The 21,072-nt window shown below is 42.7% G+C and overlaps 1 protein-coding gene across 1 annotated transcript in view; it reads right to left on the reverse strand.

Annotated features, from left to right (window-relative positions):
- ATIC (5-aminoimidazole-4-carboxamide ribonucleotide formyltransferase/IMP cyclohydrolase) overlaps positions 1–21,072 on the reverse strand; it is a 69,783-nt gene that overhangs the window by 2,874 nt on the left and 45,837 nt on the right. The window contains exons 2-13 of the mRNA XM_009329667.1: positions 20,699–20,825; positions 18,840–18,916; positions 17,679–17,745; positions 15,238–15,326; positions 13,733–13,884; positions 13,439–13,595; positions 11,591–11,709; positions 11,318–11,450; positions 9,978–10,063; positions 8,643–8,732; positions 6,851–6,979; positions 5,776–5,868 (exon numbers count right to left, since the gene is read on the reverse strand). Of these exons, the coding sequence (XP_009327942.1) occupies positions 5,776–5,868; positions 6,851–6,979; positions 8,643–8,732; positions 9,978–10,063; positions 11,318–11,450; positions 11,591–11,709; positions 13,439–13,595; positions 13,733–13,884; positions 15,238–15,326; positions 17,679–17,745; positions 18,840–18,916; positions 20,699–20,825 (1,319 nt within the window). The remainder of the gene's footprint in view (positions 1–5,775; positions 5,869–6,850; positions 6,980–8,642; positions 8,733–9,977; positions 10,064–11,317; positions 11,451–11,590; positions 11,710–13,438; positions 13,596–13,732; positions 13,885–15,237; positions 15,327–17,678; positions 17,746–18,839; positions 18,917–20,698; positions 20,826–21,072) is intronic.

A 21,072-nucleotide genomic window follows, 5' to 3' on the forward strand; every position in this document is an offset into this window, starting at 1 on the left:
CTTTGAAAATACCTGCATCCCCAATCCTGTAAATTGGTTATAGGGACAGCTCTCTGCACTGCTAACTTCCATGGCTCCACTGAGCTGGCAGTCACTCTGAGGACACTACATTCTTTCATCCTTCTAAATAACATAGCCCCAGTCATCAGAGTCAAACCATTAACCTCAGGGGAGTGATACAATTATGGCTTTTGTTTAAGGCAAAACAAAGTCCTGTTGGCTGTAGAAACAAATGTGACTGCTAAGAGATGGTAGGCTGCCTACCTGTTCTTGGAAAGGGCACTTTGGTTAGAAGATTAAAGTCTGAGCCTGGGTCACCCAAACACCATAATCTCTCCTGGTGGGCCAGGCATACACAGGTTAAACAGACCACCTGTGATATCTGGTGGATTACAGGGCAGTTTGTCTGTCAAGGCTGATAAAGTAAATCCACTGCTCAATCAGGAAGGCTGGCCAGTAGGACCATTACATCGCATGAATTATCAAGGCCCTGGAGCTACCAACACATTTCCTACTCTGCCATCTGCCAGAGTCCAGGATTTTAAAAATTGCTGCTGCTAACCTTATTTAATAGCACTTGTGCTTGATATCAAACAGACCTAATGCTTCCGGAAGCAAAATCCAAAAGGCATTTTTTTTTCCTCAGGGAAGCTTCTATGAAAATATGGTACTTGCTCAGTTTCCATTTGCTTTTTTCAGACCACTTTCTTTGGAGTTCTCATCAGACACATTCAACCTCTGTCAATTTTTTCAGGTACGTTATAGATTAAAATATGTAGAGACTCTTTGGAGTCTGGTAGTTAGGTAACTCTGCAAGCCATTTGTCACGGTTCAATACACAATGCAAACAAGCTCTTGCATCCCATCTAGGCTGGTGCAAACTCGCACTGGAGACAAAGGCAACTTTTAGGTGCTGACACCACTGAAAATTGAACGTGGCTGGAGACATCTTGGTTACTGGACGCTGGCAGAACCAACCCTGCAGATATGGTCTGCCTGCAGCCACAACTGGCAAGCGCAAGGGACTGAGCTGAGGTCTCTTGGGCTCCAGACTGTCTGCTGTCCCTCAGCTTTGCCTCTGCCGAGACAGTATGCCAGGCACACGAAGGCCAGACCTAACCACCATGGCTGTCAAACTCAGGCTGGTAACTTTTCTCCACGGCTTTCAGAGCTGTGGGTCCTGCCTTCCAAAGAGAGCTCCAGCCACTTCAAACCAGAGATCTGATGGAAAACAAGTCTCTCTCCCATAATTTCCTCCACCTATGAAGCCACAGCTGAACTGTTCACCAGACTCTTTGCATGGGGGACTGCTCCATGGACACTGTGTTGAGGCTAGCAGTTCTGGCCAATGCCTCAGAGTTTCCAGCTCAGACTAAAACAGATGGTAAAGCCATAAGTCAAAGGCTGCCCTCAGAGGAATGAATCATTTGTCTTCTCATTCATCGAGACACAGTGACTTCACCTCTTACCAGAACCATAAAACATGCTGCTGGATACTATTCCCCCAAGGAGCAAATGAAAGACTTGGGCTGCTATCTAATATCATCTGCTCAGCTATAACTGAAGTCATCAGTACTTAATAAACCCACAAGGATATTAGTATTATCATAAATACTAAATATTGCGAAGTTTCTCATGGCTTAGTGACACCTTCCCCCCCACAAACACTCCTGATGTCCGACCTCTACTCTCAAGTGCACTCTGTTTAACCTTCAAACTTGCAGGGGACCCTGCATCTCAAGGGAGGTCAACGCCAGCTGCATGTAGGTATATTGTCTCTTCCACAGAGATTTTTCCTCTCTCCCTGGACAAAGGAGAGGACTTAAAATTGTCATACGCTGCAAGCCATTAACTGTCACCCAACCCTTAAGAGTGGGCCTAGCAAGCCAGGCTAGGCTAAGGCAGAAATTTTTAGCTTGGGATGCAGATGGTAGAGGGTACTGGACAGGCTGCTGGTAGCAGGGGCCAAAATACCATGAAACATCCCCAAGTTTCTAAAAAATGTGATGTCACGCGCCAGAAGTGCAATGTCCTCTCTGCCCTTTCCCAGCCAGAATGGTGCCTCATCTTCATCACATACAGGTGACCTGTGGCCTTGCACTCCTGTGATGGAACTGGCTAGCCTGCTGCAAGCCCCGGCCTTCAGCCGGCAAGGGCAACAGTACTGGAGAAAAGTGTTTTCAGACCAATGCAGGCCCAAACACACAGCTCCTTCATGGGTGCACATTAGAAATCAAGCTCTCCTACTTGTCAGCACCCAAGCACCCTTCTCAAAAAAGAGCGTTTTCCTTTTCTCCATGAGCTACTCAAAATATTTTACATTTTTGTGACCTGAATTTTGTCAAAAGATGCATAACTGAACTTTGGCTTATATTCAACAACTCCGAAACGGCAGGAACTTTGTACTTCAGTTAAGTGATGTATCCTTGTAAACTCTTCATAGGCATCCCCAAATCTACAGAGGTATTATCTGCAACAACTAGAACTGTTTTTATAATGGCTTAACAGGCAAGAGAATATAAAAGCTGCTTCTCTGTGCCTCCTTCTGATGAGCCCACATGGTTCCAGAAGGAAGTTCACAGTTACAGCCTGGGAAGAAGATGCTGGTAAGATGCAGTTCACTGGAAAATGGTGATCCAGGGAAAGCAAAATCCTTTTTTGTAGAAAAATGTGTTTTGATGCAATGTTGCTGGGGAAGATTTCTTCAGTCTAGCCTGGAATTTCTGGTCTAAAGAGGAAAAATCAGAAGGTTGAGCTTCTGCTTAATGCAAACTACAGACTTTTACCTGAATCTCTCTTCACACTGGCCTGTCTGAATGTACCTATTCTCCACACCTTTTTACTTTGTGTGAAGTAAAAATCCTTCTTCCTACACCTCATCTCTCCCTTCCTCAAATGTTGGCTTTCTCCCATACAAAAACACAGCTGAAACCTCAAAATCCTCCACAAAGGAATCCCTCCCCCTCTACTTTCTGCCTATTCTCTACAGAAATATTAATTATGTTTCCTTCAGAGTTTAATCTCCTAGGAATCAAAAAAAATGCTTAAGCAGAGCCTATTAACTGTGAGGAGTGAAAGGAGACAGCAATACAGGGTGAGTAGAAAAATCATTTAATAAAAAAAAAAAGCTTGGGTGAAAATTGAGAACTACTTGACCAAAACACTTTGGCTCACAGGAGAGCCAAACATGCCCCATAGCTGGAATACTGTGCAAAAGCACGGAGTGGATGAGATGGATAATGCCCAAAGGATCCTTGCAAAATGATCCAGATTGGCCTGGATTTACTCAGATTTACCCTGAATAATGAGTGAAAACAGAAACCCTAAATACATTTGGAATTATAAAAATCAAATAAAGGACTTCACAATTGGGAACACAAACAAACAATGAAGTTACTGACAAATGTCTGCACCATCAGTGGAAAACAGTAAGGTAAATTAACAGGTTTGTTTTATCCTACTGTGCAGAGAATAAAGGAAGATAATAATTTTAAATTGCTCATTTAAAACATGATGGTATCATTAAAGAAAGTGTAAATCAACATGTTACAGACTGGCTTCTCTGGTGCTGAAAGACAAAACAAGTGAAAGTGTTTATTGCAATTAGTGGCAGCTGACTTCCTACAAATTAAGTGACACTTAAGTCCATAAATGCTTCCTCCCACTCTATGCTTTCCTAGAACTTATTAACACAAGCACCAGCCCTTGTTGGAGTGGCCAATCCACTCATGAACTCAAAAATGTTCTGGATGTCTGATACACAAGAGTTGCTAGGCAACGGGGGTGCTGTGAGGCTGAAATAACCCCTGGAAAACCAAAAGCCACGGAACTGAAAGAAAGCTGGAGTTCCCAGGCTTGGCTCATGTAACCCAAACCAAGTCAGATCCTGGAAAAGCATTTTAAGTGTAACAATCTGAAAGTCACTTTCCATCCCTCCTTCTTGATTTGTCCTATTTTTTTTGTTTGCACCCAAATATTCCTGTACACACCTGATGTTATGTCTTGGTAGGTGATATGACCATAGTTAGTTCTGCACAGCATCACCAAGAGGAATCTGAGCTAATCACTATCTTAGTAAGACTGGTTTTCAGCGGACCTTATTTCCTTCCCCATCTGTACCTTAAGAACAATGGTCTCAATACTTAACAGTCTCAGGAAGCTTTTAGAGGTTTTAAAACCAGGAGAAAGCTCCTATCTGAGCTCCTCCATCACCACCTATAGCATGCCACACTGCTGTTTCTGCATTTGGACTGTAATGAGTCTCTTAAGGTAGACATCAAGCTTTGATCTGAAAAACCCAACAGATTCACCACCTCCTCGAGTAAGTGATTGTAATGGCTGCACATCTTTACTGTTAAAAAAGTCACTTGTTTCTTCGTGCAGTATATAGACGTCTGATCTTGGCCTTCCCTGTCACATATACAACAAACCAAGACAGTGCACATTTATATTTGATTAAAAGATATGCCTGCAAATATGCAAAACATCACTGAAGCCAGGCTAGTTAAATCCCTGCCTGCCCACACTGCTTTTCACTCCTCCCTCATGCCTTCTCCCTTCCATATGGTACATGCATTACCACACACATTTCAGAAACATCTGCAGCACCACGTTAAGTCCAGACTTGCAAAAACACTGGGGAAATTGCTGCTGTAATACGGGAAAAGGAGCAAAGATAGTGACACCTTTGTTCTGGGGCTACGAGAACTAACACTCTTGAGTACGGAGAACCATTTAAAAGCAAGAAAAAAACCCCAAAGCTGAATAAAAGAAAAATGTCAGATCTCCAGAGACATGTTTTCAAGAACCATACACAGCACATGACCTCAGAAAGTAGCGTGAGACAGCGCTGCAATGTTTTCAGGCTGTAACAACAATCTGACAAATGCAGGTGAGTACCCATGCAAAAAGGACAGCATTGCAGTTCATTCACAGTCTGTACCTATAGGGCACACCGTTTGATCCATTTTGCTGATTTATTATGTACCAAAGGTCAAGATCAAAAACATTCTTTGTCTTCTGTATTTTTTTTAAATAATCCAGGCCTATGGAAGAGTTACCACGGGGAACAGAGAACCAGCTAAACAGCATTATGAGAATGAGCTGCTGGGAAAAAATACAATTTTTAATACCTTTACAACAACTTTTGGATAACTAATTTAAGCTGAATACCTACTGATAATGTGGAAAGAAAGGATTTTTTTTTTTTTGAAATTCAAGATTCATATCTCAACTATACATTTGATAATGCCCCTGTAAATCCCAACATCCATCATAAGCTTTTAAAAAAAACAATCAGGGAGAATGCCCCAAAGGAAAAAAAGAAAGTAGATCCCATCTTTCTTATATAAAAAAATGAAAGTATAACTAAGACCGATTTGGAAAGTCAGAATCCAGCTATGAAAACTGCTGTCATTTCCTAAGGCTCTCTACAGACTACAACATACGTACATGCCCTCAAAAAATGATACAAAAGGACAGAGCAGTTAGAAAGAAATGACTCAAGGCCAAACTTGCAGAAGCATGTAAGAGCTTTTCCAACCCTGTCATTGAAAGAGCCAGCCCTGTCATTATCATGAACAAATTACACCAAGGTTTTGAAGCAGCCTCTTGGGAAACACAGGTTTAGCTACTGTTCTGTATGGCACTGTCTAGGGCAGTTCGTCTGTACCCGTTTTAATAGCTTCCTGTATGCTAAATGATTTTAAAACTGAAGCACTCTCTGACCAGCGTGGCTGTGAAAGCACGCTCCACAGAGCTGTCCGATTTGGTTACCTGCCCATCCTTGGCGTAGCAAACCGAATTGGACTGGGTGTATTTGACGGCAATGCTGGCAACAATCAGGTCTCGGGCAGCAGACTCAGGCAGCTGAAACAAAATGCCATTGTCAATGGTCCATCCTAACAACCATGACTAGCCAACTGGCTAGATCTGCAAACCCCCAAAGCCATCACAAGTACTGTAGCACAGAGAGGGAAAACAAGATAACTAAAACTATGCTGTTTTGTTCAATTACCAGCAAATTTTGTTTAGATTAAAAATTGTAAGTGATTGCTTTGGCAGCTAATCTCATAGCTTGTAGGGATAAGACTCAATCCTACCAAGTCAAGAGGGCTCTATCACTGGCCCTAAGCCTGCCAAGTCTTCTGTATTTGCTCACTGTCATCAGATGTGCTCATAGGCAAAAAGCAAAGCACATGAGTACATAAGTATGCACAGGACCACAACAACAAAAATAGCTCCCAATATCTGCATTAAGTATTAGTTTTAAGTCCATTCCATTACTAATTTATTAAAATGGTTTTTATTACCTCAGTGTCTGAACTTGCTTCTGAGCCCATGACTAATCATATGCTCATTAACATCTGTTTTTAATGAGAACAAAATCAGGGACAAAGAAATAACTGATAACTTTCTGATGATGTGAACTCTAAATTATGAGCAGTATCAGCAGGGCCGAGTTTATACAACACACTGTACACAAAAGGGAGAAGTAAACAGTGAGTCAGAATAAGATCACAATGGATCCTTAGCACATGGCTGTCTCATCATAAGAAAATACACAAGGTAGCTTCTTATTTATAAGAAATACAAATATTTTGGTAGTCAGAGATAAAGGGCAAAGTCCAGCTCTCCTTATTTATGCGAGGAATCATAACAAAGGTAAACTAACCTGATTTACCCAAGTATATTTGGTTCAGAAAGTTTGCCGCATTGTTTTGTTGAAAGCCAGTTAAATCTCATTAAAATATTTTAAGAGCTCTTAAAATAGAACAGTGATGACTTCCTCGATGACAGAACAGCAGTTCATCCCACCAATCTTTAAGCTCATTTATCTTCTGACACTTACATTTTTATTCTTTGTAACAATGTTCTTGAACAATGACCGGTCGATGACTGCATTGTTCCTCTTCTGCATGAGATGCAATCCATAGAGGGTTCGAATCTCATTGTCATCTGGCTCATAATGGGGATCCATCTAAAAGCCAAAGGATAGGCCAATAAAACATTCTTAGAGCTCTTCAAAGCCAACATCCAGTAATAGCTTAGGTTAAAACACATTATCTAAAGAATCCAAAAGAAGTGAACTGTTTATAGAAAGCAATGTCAAATCATCAGAAGTAATTAGAATTAACTGGAGCAGCAAGGTCTCAACAGCACGAAGTGACATTTATGGGGCGAAGAGAGGTAATGCAGTATAGATGCTTATATACAAATGTCCATGTTGCGAGCCACAAAATCTACAAAGTCTTCTGGTCTTTCACAGAAAGGGAAAAAAGTCCACACACAGAGTCTTCCAGTCTTCCACAGGAAGGTAAAAATATTTTGAGTTGCTTCATACACGCCTCAAGGTACAACTCCCAACCCTCTTTGACACTAAACAGTGAATGCGATCATTTCCAGAGACGCACTCTCTTGGGGCACATCTCCAAACAAGCATGCAGCACAGTTAATTTACACCAGTGTAAGGGGTAAAGTTAAATGGAACTGTTAAATTGCATTCAGGTCTACCCATGCATGGGCTTACTTCAAAATTTGGTAGCCCCAGTTCAGGTTAGAAAGACATGAAATAAACTGGATTAAGGCTACCAGCTCTAAATAGGACGGTGCGCATGCTTTATGCGGTTTCCCTAATCCATTTAAATTTGTTCAGATCAACTTTCCTTAGCATCCCTCTGCAGACAGGCCCTGAAGATACAGGCTTAACCAATACGACCTCATCCTTGCAAAGCTAATTGAATTCAGGAGGTAATCAGCTGCCAAGATTGTCTGCAACTTCATTCCTTCTTGCCTGAAGCTCCTGAGCCATCTTCTACAGCTCCCCTGGTAGTAACACTACAACTGTAACTTCAGCTAAGCCTTGGATTTTCTTTTTGTAATGTTATAGTGAAGTTCTCTGCTTGTTTGTCTCTCAGTCAGGCAGAAATAGGACCTGTTTGGCTGCTCTGACAGCATTATGTAATCCATTAGTCATGTTCACCAAAACTGGATGATTTTGATATCCCAACAATCACTGCAGGAACTAGGAAGGCAACCTGACACTGACTTGACCACACTATATTAATATTCCTTGACAAGCATCCTGGTTGCAGCATGGAAAGGTGCATCATCCCAGGTCCAAACTCTGCCTGTGCTGCTATCTTCATCACTGGCTGTACTATAGACTGCTCTACAAATACCACATGCCCAGACAAGGCTTCCCCCGGTGGTATACTACACGTGATTCTCACTGCCAAGACTCACATCACTGAGGCACTATATCTTAGATATAAAGAATTCAGGGAGGAAACAAATTCAGCAAAAGTGAGAGGAAAGCTGGCAAAGAGTGGAAAGAGCACAGAAATTCTGTTTCTTTGAAGTACTCTTGCTGGTTCATAGATTTAATTACTTTAAATCCACATCATTTTGAAAGCCAAGGAAGGCATTATAAAAATACTCCCTTCTAGGACTATAGGCTAAACGTGACACAACACTGCTGGTGGAATTCCAGCTCATACAGGAATCCCCAAAGACCCCGAGGAAACACATCCATGCACCGTAGGGAGGCCTGGATCAGCCCCCCAGCTATTTGGACGCTAATATCAGTGAAAAGCAGGTACAGCAAAAGCAGCAGAGGGTTATAGTGGGGCAGGAGTACAAACCTGGAGGACGCAGTAACCACCATTCTTCTTTTTGGCAAGGATTTTGAGAGCTTCTTCCTCATAGCCAGGAGCTACCACACCATCAGATACCTGCAACACACACAGATTTCAGCTTCTACATGAAAAAAAAGAGGAGCCAATACTGAAAACTCCACCTGCCATTTCCAGAAAGGCATTGAAGGCACACCTCTTGGGGTCTGTCTGTACCATACAATACCAAAGGCAATATTACAATATTGGTTTCAGTCCTGGAAAGAGCAGAGCACTTTACTAGCACTTTCTTTACTAGCAAGAGTTAGTAAAAAATACCCCACCATCCCTTTAAGCAGAATGGAACTAATAACTAATATCCCCCTCCAGGGGGAAACAGCTTGTGCACGACCTCCCCACTTTTCTCAGCCCTAACAGTAAACATGGCTTAAAACAAACAAACAAAAAAATCCTTATTTCAACAGTGACACTCCTGATGAGAAAAAAAATATTGGCAAAAGAGCTATTAACAGCATTGAAACCGAGAAGAGTTTACATTCATCAGTGCCATGAAGTGATATACACCTTTCACATTCTTATCCTACAACGTGGGTGGCGTTTTTTTTGTTTTTAAGTAATATCAAATTATCAAAACCCAAGTGTTATCCTCACAAACCAGTCAAACATGCTCTTTCATTTGTTTGAAAAGAAGCCTCCAACATACAAGACAGCCCTTTGTATTGTGCCTTCCCCCCTCAAAAAAATTGTAAGCAACATATAATGGGATGAACTTGTTCAGTAAAGCATTAACTGCCAGTTGTTTAACTCTGTATTTGAACTAGTGACTTGTGCAATGCAGTCAGCTATGAAGTTAACATTGAATCCAGCAAAGTTAAAAGTGCAGCCTGGAAAATGGCTGAACCTACACATAACTTGTATCAACTGGCAGGCAGCAATCTACATCCACATTCCTGCCTTGGGCAAGCAGCTGGCCATCAGCTCTCCAGCCCTCTATTGTTCTGATTACAGCTGTTCAACCAGATACTTGTGACAGCGTAATCAGGGTTCGTTTCCGGAGGCCTACTCAGAGGCAAAGGTTTGCAATCATCTCTTGGAAAGCAGCATTTCAAGCACTGCTATTTCACAGGCTCTCCCACACAGCCAGGTTTTACCTGGTAGGAAGAAAAATGCATCAAAAGACAGATGTAAATTCTGCACTCTGGATACCGAATTACACAAATGGACCAATAAATAGTCTTCAGTAAAATGGGTCAAATTCAAACAGAAGGGCTGTTACAAACCAATGACTCCATCTAGTGTGATTCTCCTTTTTACACTCGAATGATTCGCTGCTGTTTAACTAACCTCTCTGGAAATAATCTTGGCAGTAGCCACATCACAGATATCAGACAGGGCAATGAAGTCACCAAAAGAAGACATCCGATCAGCACCTGCAAAATTGTATTTTTAGTAACTTATCAAACTATAGCACAGTACAAAGAAAACTCTTTGCTCCTACAATCCAGCCAATTTCCATGACAGCTAATAATCTGATCTCACAGCAGCAAAAAAAAAAAGGCCATGTAAGAGCAACAAGGATGAAAAATCCTACCTCAAACACATGCACCTTTAAATATTCCCATAGTTCAGATATTCTTCCTTCTTCACTGCATTTGTGACTACTTCCATTACCGCAAGCAGCTCTGCTGTAGCCATGGTGGCAAGAGGACAAGGAGAGGCAAGGATCATACAGAAAGATTTTAGATGGGAGACAGTTGGAAAAAGAGGAAAGCTTTTAGATGCCTATGCTCCCATCTGGCTTTTCGTACAAGAAACCAGATCCAGAAATGTAGCCAAGAGCTTTTTTTTTTTTTTAAATAATAAATATTCTCTATATTTAATGGCATAGCTAAGGTGAATGGCACTCAGCCATTCACAATTAATGGCACTCAGCTCCTATCACAGATGCTCTACTATTTAGCAAGGTCAATTCTTCTGTCCCTGCCATTCTAAAGATTTGTTTTTCTACCAATCATGCAACAGTTTTCCAAGGGCAATGTTCAAAGGTGGTCCCTAAAGTGGTGAAAAATGAACCCAAGCCAGTGTGCCCCTTATCAAGTAAGTTTGCTTGTTTTCTATAATCTGTGCAGATTTTCTAGGAATGCCATGGAAAATGAGACAATTAGCAAAGTATCTCAGCTAAGCAGAGGAAGCTATTTTTATTCACTTATTTTTAGCTTTTTTTGTGAGTTCTGAAGTACAAAAGCATTAAAAAAACCACCCACCAAATACCAGGCAGAAACATTTCTACTCGAGTTCCTGAGCACCCCATATACGGTGGAAGGCTGAGTGTGCTACCAGCACAGCTATTTGTTTATCCATCCTTCAGCCAAAACCCCACAGATTTATATGTGTGCATATATATATACACACACAAATCAAAAAATACAGGTCTTCTATATAGATAAAACAGAATCCAAAATGTTTTTAGCCTTTTCGAAACAATATACAAGGTCTGCTCACTTGGAGAGCAATTTTTGATAGGCAGTCAGTTCATTTAATCAGTGAGATCCTTATGGAGAAAAAAACCCTACAGAGGAGTACAGTGCAAAGGGAAGAGCCTGCAAAGTGCTAAGCATGCTGCTCAGGTCCTGAGAATTAAGCTCAGCTCTTTGGACATGCTAGTTTATTCCTGGGCTTCTCACCTCTGCTTCGTGCGTAGGCAGACGCTAAGGGTGTTAAGGTCTTGTGGAAGTCATGCACCATGCAGACTTGCGCCTCCTCTTCGCTGAGAGGTATTCCAACAGCAGCACCTAGTGGGAAATACAAGCCAGGGCACTCAAACCAGAAACTCTTGCTGGTCCCTGCCCCTGGGACCTCCCCAAACTGCCAGGGTAAGGGCCACAGATACACCACTGGCAGGGCCTGCCAAAAGTCATAGTCTGTTCAAAGAGAAAAGCATGGCAACAAGGAGCCACCCACCTGTGTTGTAAAGAGGCTGCAGCAGTAATTCCTAATGCATGCTTGAGTTCCTTCACCAGCTGCCAGGCATTGAGAGCATCACAGAGGTTGATAAACCCTGGAGAGCCATTCACCACTGCAAACACAGCACACAAATAGACACATTAAAGCAGGCAGAGTCTGCTCCCCAGAGTCTGGACAGCAAGCAGAAGAGATTTCTTCCACCAAGAATTGAAATCACTACAAATTTGTCTTATTAAATGACCCTGGCTCCTCAGCAAGGTTAAATGCCCTGAAAAGCTTCAGTGACTTGAGGAATGCACAGGCTTGAGACTCAGGAGATGCCAATACGATTCTCTTCCCTACCAGAAGCTGGTGATATGATCTTGGAGCAAGACACACCGAGTCCATGCACCTCCCCTCTTGTGAAAGGGGAACAAAAAAAGAACATTCCCCCTTATGTTTTTTTGAGTTCTTCAACTGGCAGCCATTTGGAACAAGAGCCATCTCTTTCTGAGGGAGCCTACCAGAGCTTGATTTTGACCAAGGTGCATAGGCAGTGCTGTCAGGGAAGAATGCAAAAAGCACATCCCCTGCTCCCTAGCAGGTAGATTTCTTTACAAATCTAGTAAATAAATTTCATATAGTGACTATAGCTCTGATTCAACAAAGTACTCCGGCATTAGCCAAACTTTAAGCACATGTTGTCTCTAACTGATGTCAACAGAACCACTCACAGCCATGAAATTTAGGGCAAGCTTTTAGCAAAATGCTTCATCTGGTCCTTTAATTAGAAATCCATGCCAAGAGTAAAGGTCATTCAAAAGTCTGCTCTCAAAACCTTTTGCCCTGGTCCTGCAAGAAGAACTGCTTGTACTGACACGGCAGGACTGTGAGCATTCCAGGAGACAGGAGGAAAGGATCATTTTAGCAATAGTCCACGGCCAGAACAAGTTAACACAGTGATGTTCTGCTCCCATACTGGGAGGCAGACTTGCAAGCAAATCAACTTCCAGTGCAGGTGTGGAAAAGCTTCCTATGGAGATCCCAGAATTGAAATAAGGAAATTCTGCAACACAAAGCTTCATTGTCTGTTCGACAGGACAATGCCTGCACACAAGGCAGAGCTGGTTTTCACCAACATTAAAACCAATCTCAAGAACAAGAGTAGCCAGACTTGCTCTCCAAAACAGGGGTTTCCCTTACTGCAGCAATGTTGTGATGAATGGCACACCTTGTAAAATGGTAGACACACACCACACCTGTCCCAAACTCTTGTGAGTGAGACTAGTATGCCTTCCCTCTGCCACCATTAGCAGAAGCAGCATTCTAGAAAACTAAGGTAATAAACCTCTGCTCAAAACCATCAAAGAAAGAAAAAAAGAACAAAACCCATTCAAACGTAGAGAAGAACCGCTTGGTTTCTAGACAGAGTAAATGGTGACACAAAAAGATTGGGAAGATACTAAATAAAGAAAATGGAAAGCAGCAAAGCATCTTAAAAGGATAACAAGGTTTTCCTTTGCAAAATCTGGATCTGATGTCAAGCAGAAGGTGCACCACGTAAATCTGCCCAAGTGTCTTCAGCGTGGACACACAATCTTACACCACCAGAGAACGTGGAGCTATAATTAAGTCTTGTGGGGGTCAGCAGACAAGCTTTTCTGTCTCACACAGCTCAACCTTTTCATTGCAAAGCTAGTGCCACTCAGTAATAAAGTAGTTGTTAGGGCACTGCTGGCCATCCCTTGGACTAAGGTACAAGACGGTACTTCAGTTTTAAAGAAAACTGGCAGACATGCCCAGCCACCTCCTTTCCTCGCTATCCCAGAGCTCCCTTTTGGCCAGCATGGCCTAGACCTCACCTGTCAGGGGAAGTCTGGATCTCATTGTGTAGAGCTGTGCAGGACTCTGGTGAGGATTCATGCCATACCTCAGGGGCAGCTGGGACACCCCCTTGCTGTACTCTTTCCTAAAGTAGTCAGAGATGGCTGCATCGTACTGAGCAGTGTGGGTGAAAGCCTGGGGACAAAAATGGGGACACACGTCAACTTACCACACGTCAACTTACTTACACACGATTTGGTGTTTAAAGAAGTGAACAAACGAAAGGCAAACGAGTCTGGCCTAGCCCTTCGCTACAAGCAAACACGACCAACCTTCAGTGCAAGGTGACGTCTGGTTTCCATGGAGGTGTCTTTGTCCTTTGATATCGCCATCTCCTTAGCTACTGCAGAGTAGTCTGCAGGGTCACACACAACTGTCACGCGAGCATGGTTCTTGGCAGCTGCCCGCAGCAAGGCAACTCCTCCTGCAAGAGAAGGATGGAGGCATGAAGCACTTCCCTTCTGGGGCATAACAGAGAGCCACATATGAGGCCAAGAAGGGACATGCACCAATTGACCATTTGTGCCAGATGAATGTGCCCCCCCGTCTCCAGCAAGAAGGGACTATAAGAGTGCTCTTCAAAATGCACAAGGCTGGTGAGTTTGACACAGTCCACTGGTGAAGGTGCACATTGATTGGCCTTTGCAGATACAGGCCAAGCTGCAGGGGCAAGAAAACAGGTTATGAATGGGCTGTGATGAGCAACTGGGGCAAGAATGCCTTGAAGCAGCACAGCCACACCCTGAAGAGGATGGCTGTCTCCACATATCACTTAAGCACCATCTTCTGCAACACTGGGCTGGGGAGGGGCCTATAGGAAGATTTACTTCTACACTGCAAAGCAACTGAGGTTCCCAAATCTCTCTGCAAATATTAATGAATCCTGCCCAGGTCCTCTGTGTAAGGTAAAATGCCATGCTTCTCCCTTAAATCTGACTCTGCACAGCTATTACAACACTTCAAATCATACAAGATACTAGGCTGTTGCAAAGGAAAAGTAGACGCTGGCACTGCCACATGCAGAGTGAGTACTACTCCATAAAACATTTAATAGAGAGCTCTGCTGGGCATCATTTGGACTAAACTACTGCAAGAAAATTCAATCCAAATCCAACCTCATGGCACAAAACTGCCTGTACTGTTCACAAGCTGCCAAGCAGAGATGCTGCAGTGAAGGAACGGCAAGCCTTCTGGGGTTAACAACTAGCAGGAAGAGCAAAACTGCTGATTATACAGGCGTCCATGCTTCCAAACTGAGGTACTAACTACTCTCCCACATATGCAGACCAACCGCTTTCCTCGTAACGGCTTCCTGCAGTGAAGTTTTCAATCCCCAGAGCACTTTCAGTGGTTCAGCTCTTTCTCTCCAAAGTTCATGTTTTTTTTATTTTTATTACGCTGCCAGAGGCTGCAAAAGAAGTTTAACCTGCTCTCTGTGTTTCAGTAGGAAGCACGCTCCACCTGACCTTTCCTAGCATAGCCTTCTACAGAACACCAGGCTTCTTCCTTTGGGCAGTGCATGACTTGCCCACCCATGCAGCATGGTTTGCCAGCCTGTTACAACAGCCACTTGCCATTTTAATTGTAGATCTGCTTAAAAGCAATGAGGTTTACCCAACTATGCTTTCAGCCTGCTCCTTGCAACTCTTGCGCTCTTTAGCAGACTTCCTTTAAGGGTGTGCAAGGCCACCAAACAAAAAGAAAAGACCTGAGACCACTTAGAGACCAGAACTATCAAGTCTGCCTGGAGAACAGATTTGCTCTCCCTTTAACTTACCAATATCAATCTTTTCCACTGCCTCTTGCACAGTTACCTCCGGAGAAGATACGGTCTTCACAAAGGGGTAGAGGTTACACACTACGACTCTGAGAATTGAGGGGAAAAGCAGGGTTACTCAATGAGAAATAAAAAGGCCAAATTGGGCTTGGAATGCACAAGATACTACCAGTGTTTTTATGGCCTTGTCTCTCAGATCAGGGACCAACATAAAATCCTGTAGCCAAGGCTTCTTTCTCCAAAACACTTAAGAGTCTGGTGTTCAGCCAAAGGCCAAGTGATGTTACAATGGTGAAACAGTACACGCATTATACAATTTAAATGAACTCTGTGCATTAAACAATGTTACAGTGGATAGAACCACAATCTACAGAAGTTAGTTAAAAGGAAGAGTTTCTTTAAAGACATGGGCCTGTGTTTAAATGTTTAGTGATTTTGGTGTGTGACTTGAGTCATCTCAAAGGACTTCAAAGTGGGCTCTCTGCAGTACTGAAAATAGGCATCCGCCAAGTTTCCTAAGAGAGTAAGCACCCAGAGCAATGTCCATTGCAAACAAACAGTCTAATTTTCCACAACTTTTCCAAGAGCAGAAAACAACCTACATATCACCTTCTGGACTTTTAAAATACCAACAGCATATGAAACCTGAGTGCACAGCCTGGATCCCATAAAGCCTCTGTGGCACACAAAAGCAGGTGGGAGAACTGACTTCCCCTCCCAAAGTAAGACTGGAGCTTACTGGAATTAGTTTCTTGAGCTGATCTGGAAGAAGCTGCAGTCTGTACTCCAGAAAGCATGAAGCAGTAATTTGCCCTGTCCCATCCTACCAGTACCACATGAACTGTAGCGAAAGGAGGTATCTGTTTTGACCTTCACAATGTTTTTAACCCAAGAGAATTAATTCACTCTCTTGATCTGAATGTATGAAGGTATCAAACCCCAATGCATGCCCAGTATCGGCAGTGAATTGCTGTGATGCATACCCTTGCGTCCAACTTTTAATATTCCTTTGTTTCCACACTGTGTGATGAATTCAAGTGGAAGGGATGATTAGTTTCTGGTATGGTTTCCAGAACCCCCTATGTCTCTAATTTTCCTATGATACCTTTTATTGTCTGTTCTATTTCTAATACCCTCTCCCCTCCAATCCAAGCTCCTGACCTGTTGCAAACCATCAGGAATCCGTGGACTTTAACACTGCTAATGCTTTTATCTGTGGAAATCAAGATAAACAATATCAAGGTTTCCTACCTTACCTGGCTATGTAAATTTTATGCAACTATGCAAAGACCCTCCTGCTGAGGATTAGCTCCTTCTGCTTTATATAAGACAACCCAAATCCAAATTATTACTCTGGATGCAAGTGCACTATAAGTCACTGATGTAAAGGCATGTTACTCCCCCTGCAATTCAGCAGAGCCTGCTTTAATATGCAGCGTACTCTGAAGAGCCACCTCTGTTGAGCCATCTATGATGATTCCTGTGGTTTTAAATTTCAGGTTTTCAAATTCAGCCTGGAAATCCATCCATCCATCCATCCCAGGCACATCAGTTTTTAAAAGTAATTTTGAAAACTAAGATGCATTCTAGCCCAGTCACCACAGTCAAACTATACCTCCCATCCCAGCTCTACCTACAATTTAGTATGTTCAATTCAGCCATTCATTTCTAAACCAGGAGCTACCCACTGACATAGAATCGGTTACTTACAATCACTAGTTAGATGTTAAAACCAATTAGTTAAACATAGTCCCAAACTGCCCTGTGTGAGTGTACTGAGTAAATACATTCTAACAAAACCAGAAAAAAGTCTTTGGTACATTAGTGCACAAACTGTGTTACTTCAATTTCTGGCTGCAGCTCACTTGCTCCCATGATGGCTCTCAGAAAGTAAGTTTTCTGCCTGTTATCTGTATTTTCTGCTGCGTGTTCCTGACCCACTTTTCATGTCTACTCTTTATTTATGTGTTGAAACTCAGTAAACATTATGCAAATCTCAAAGGGTATATTTACTAAGCAAGTATTTCAAAATCAGGAATTGTCATCTGATCAGACACCCTGAGCCAAGTTGAAGGGAGATGCGCCAGCTTCAAAAGTACTGAATTCAACTTTGCAAGAAGTGCAATGTGGTCCAACATTGACTAAATGTAAAGTGTCAAAATTCCCAGATAACCAGGAGACATTAAAACCTCTGTTCCCTGTGGAAACCACAACGTAACTTTCTTGGTTTAGTTTTCTCTTACTAGAAGTGATGAAAACGCATCTGTAGAAAATTGTATTTTTAAAAACATAGTATCTTGTGACAGGGAAAAGGAAGGAGATCGCGGATCTTCTGGTGTGCAGATGTTACAATCTCTACTGCTCCCATTCACTGGTGTTGACTGGTCTCCAATGTTCGTTTTTGATTACTGATGAATTGCATCATGTCCCCTAACATTTACCTTACAAGGCTGAAATCCTGTTTGTTCATATCAGCATTATCTTCTGGAATATTGCGAGCCAAGATGCCTAGTTAAAAACAACAGTACATCTTTATTAAAAAAAGAACAAAATCACCAGCAAACATTTTTTTAATTCAACATCTTCCTTCAGACTGTGCTTTTCCTCAGAGATTTTCTGCAATAAACTTTCTGATTCTAGTTCAGACAAGTCCTCAGCCCCTACTCCTCTACCCTATTCCATCTTACTGACTCTTTAGCTGTTCAAATTCCATACTAACAGGTTTTTTTTCCCCAATGCTAAATCCTACAGCATTCCAAGTGCTGAAGAGCAACCTCAAAAACATACTTTATAAACATCCAGTTGCTACCCTTAAAACACTAAAGCTGTCATTAAGGAGTTCATGGAGAGGAAAAGGGTGCCTGCCACTCATCAGCCAGCAACACTCGAAGTCTATGAAGCATCTGAAGCGAAAGAAGCTGTGCCTCTACCTGAGCAGCATAGGTGGCTGGCTTGGGTCTAGGAACTCAAGAGAAACATGCAGGTGACCGGCTGGCACAGAGTGAGCAACAGCACAATCCTGGGTTCAAGGCTGTCAGAGGAGATTGTCTCCAGCCCTCAAGTATGATGGGCAACAGGTTCAATTTGAGGGATATCAAGCACCATAACAGGAAATGAAAAAGCAGATGGGTTAATGTGCAGATTGACCAATTATCACACATTTTCCTTGCTGAAGGGGAGCCAGGGCAGATTAGACATGCAGAAATCACCCACTAAAGACTATGCTGTCATGTTCCTTACGCTACACACCAGATTCAGCCACAGGTTAAATTCAGTGGAGCTCTCTGCCTGAACAGTCTGAAATTGACTCCGCAAAGAATGTGCAAAGGCATTTACAGAGAAGAAGCCCTGTTACTTGTAGCCCTGGGGAGGAAAAGCTCTACTAACTGCATAGACGCCAGCATAGCAACAGAGGAAGTAATTCAGCCACTGTGCACTTCTCCACCCCATGCTTTTCACCTCTCCTGAAAACAGCAAATCTGTTTTCACTACCCTGTTCTTCCACACAACCCTTAAAAAGAGACATCTGTCAACCCCTTCTTCCCACCCTTACCGCCCATGGTTTTCCCTTTTAGACTGAAAATATATTAGCAGAAACATACCAGCATGGACTGCAGGATGAAGGGTTTTCACACGTCCACCTAACATCTCAGGGAACCCTGTCAGGTCCGAAACATCTCTGCTCAATGAGAAAACACAGCATGATAATAGACATGCCATACTGACTTAATCTATAGGCTCAATGTTTATCATCCCCATCAAGGCAGTAATTTACATCTACTGGCAATGTTGGTTTTACTGGAAGGAGATTTAAAACCTAGGAGTTTTGAAGGCAGCAAGGAGGGGAAATAAACTTAGCTTTCTTTTGGTTCCTCTGTTAAAAAAAATCACTACCTTTCCATCAATGACAGGAGGAGTTTAGAGAGAAAACACATGCATGATTCCTCTAAACTTCAGTATATTGTATCTCAGTAAGAACACAAAATATGGAAGGTGTATTACTAAACTGCTAGGAAAAACTTATGCTGAGTGACAGCCTAGGATGCATCCTTCTTACGGAAGGCTGGGAAGTAGTTCTGAGATGAGACATTCTACATTAAGATAGATCTGACTGTTTTTGTTATGGTTGGCATCTGTCAACTAGCTAGCAAAATGCTGCTAGGTACAGAAGGATTAGTAGAAACAGCCAAAATCTTGGTTTAATGCTCTCTCACTCTTCACAAGATGTTGATCTATATCTTATGAAAAAGCTACATCTGACAGAAGACAGAAAGGACACTGCTTTCTAGTAAGTGACCCAAAACAAAAAATTGTATACATTTCACTACAACCCCCCCCCTTCTATGACAAAGAGGCAACTGCTTTTCCCGTGAAAGAAAGCAAAGTTCATGGGTCACACTCAACTAAGCAGTATGACTATTTCTCAAATACACTGAAATAACCAAGATAAACAAATCCCAAGTAAACATGGTTTATAGAGAGAATGGAAGACCATCCTCAAAAGAAGCAATACCTCAGTACTCTTCTTCCCAGCTTAGTCAAAACATTAATTAAAGTTTCACCACTCCCTGTGACTGTTTATGATGGTAAAGGAACAATAAATTGGAGAGGGAAGGGGAAATGTGACCATCCTTTGCTTCAGGCTTCACTGATAGCACAGCCAAGCAAAGAAGCCGGAGAGACATAATCAAGTGTTGGATAACAGTGAGGACAGGGAGCTCTGGAGACGGCGTATATTCATGCTGATATGTCCCAGGGGCCTATCACTGCATTCACTGGAAGCAAAAAAGGAGTCATCACAGGCACCTGACAGATTTTTCATCACTGTACTGGAAACAATTTTTATTTGGCCAGAACTGTTTTTTTTTTAATCACAGCGTGGAAAAAAGTAAAACAAATTTCCCCAGAATCATAGGCCAAAACAGCCGGTGACTTTACATGCCCCTTCTCAAACAGTGGATGCACAACACTTAAAGGGTCTGTCTGAAAAAGCTGACCATCATGCTGTGAAAATTATTTGTGACAAATGATCTCCAGCGAGCTTCAACATATTCCTGACACGTGCCAACTTTCCTGTCGCAGGACTAGGCAAAGATCAGCTTTGAGCTGGCTGTGAAGAGCAGCACTAGGGTCAGATTATGAATTTCAAGACAACTGATTGTCTCACAGAAAAAAGCTGGCTCGAGGCAGACAAGGCATCACCTCCAACACAATGCTTCTGACATCTCTCTCTGTGCGCTGACCTGCATCGTAACACTCTTCGGCCTCAGTCAACCAACTTCGGGCCAAGAAGGTTCTGAAGTTTGCTCTGGGGCTTTTGGGGTGGAGTTTTTTTGGAAGGGAAGACTTGCTTTCAGACCAGTTTTCAATCACTTTTGCTCACAGATGGAGAAAACAATTTAAGCAGCCTCAGGACCCAAACAAGCATTTCTGGTGGAGGTGTATAGGAAAGTGTCTGTACCTGACAGGCAAGCCAGCATCTCTCAGGGATTTGGCTGTTCCTCCAGAGGCAATTAAACCCAGGCCAAGAGCATTCAGACTCTTTGCAAATTCCACCAGGCTGGTCTTGTCAGAGACGCTGAGTAAAGCTAACAGGCGGGAAGAGAACAAATATTTTGGTTTTAAAAGTGGAACAGAGAAAGAAAACAACAGGATTAAGAGAGGGAAGCCTTTATAAGTTCTATAGCTTATGAATCTTCCCTGATGTGAGGTGACTGGGTAGGGGAGGGAGGAGCTGACCACCAGAGCCTCACGCTTCCCCACATCCACAACAGAGAAGCGCCCCCGCGCCCCCCCCCCCCAAGGGGCGCCACCGCCGGGGGGGGGGACGGCCCG

Source organism: Pygoscelis adeliae, unplaced genomic scaffold (genome assembly GCF_000699105.1).
Source record: "Pygoscelis adeliae isolate BGI_AS28 unplaced genomic scaffold, ASM69910v1 Scaffold7, whole genome shotgun sequence".
Classification (NCBI taxonomy): Eukaryota; Metazoa; Chordata; class Aves; order Sphenisciformes; family Spheniscidae; genus Pygoscelis; species Pygoscelis adeliae.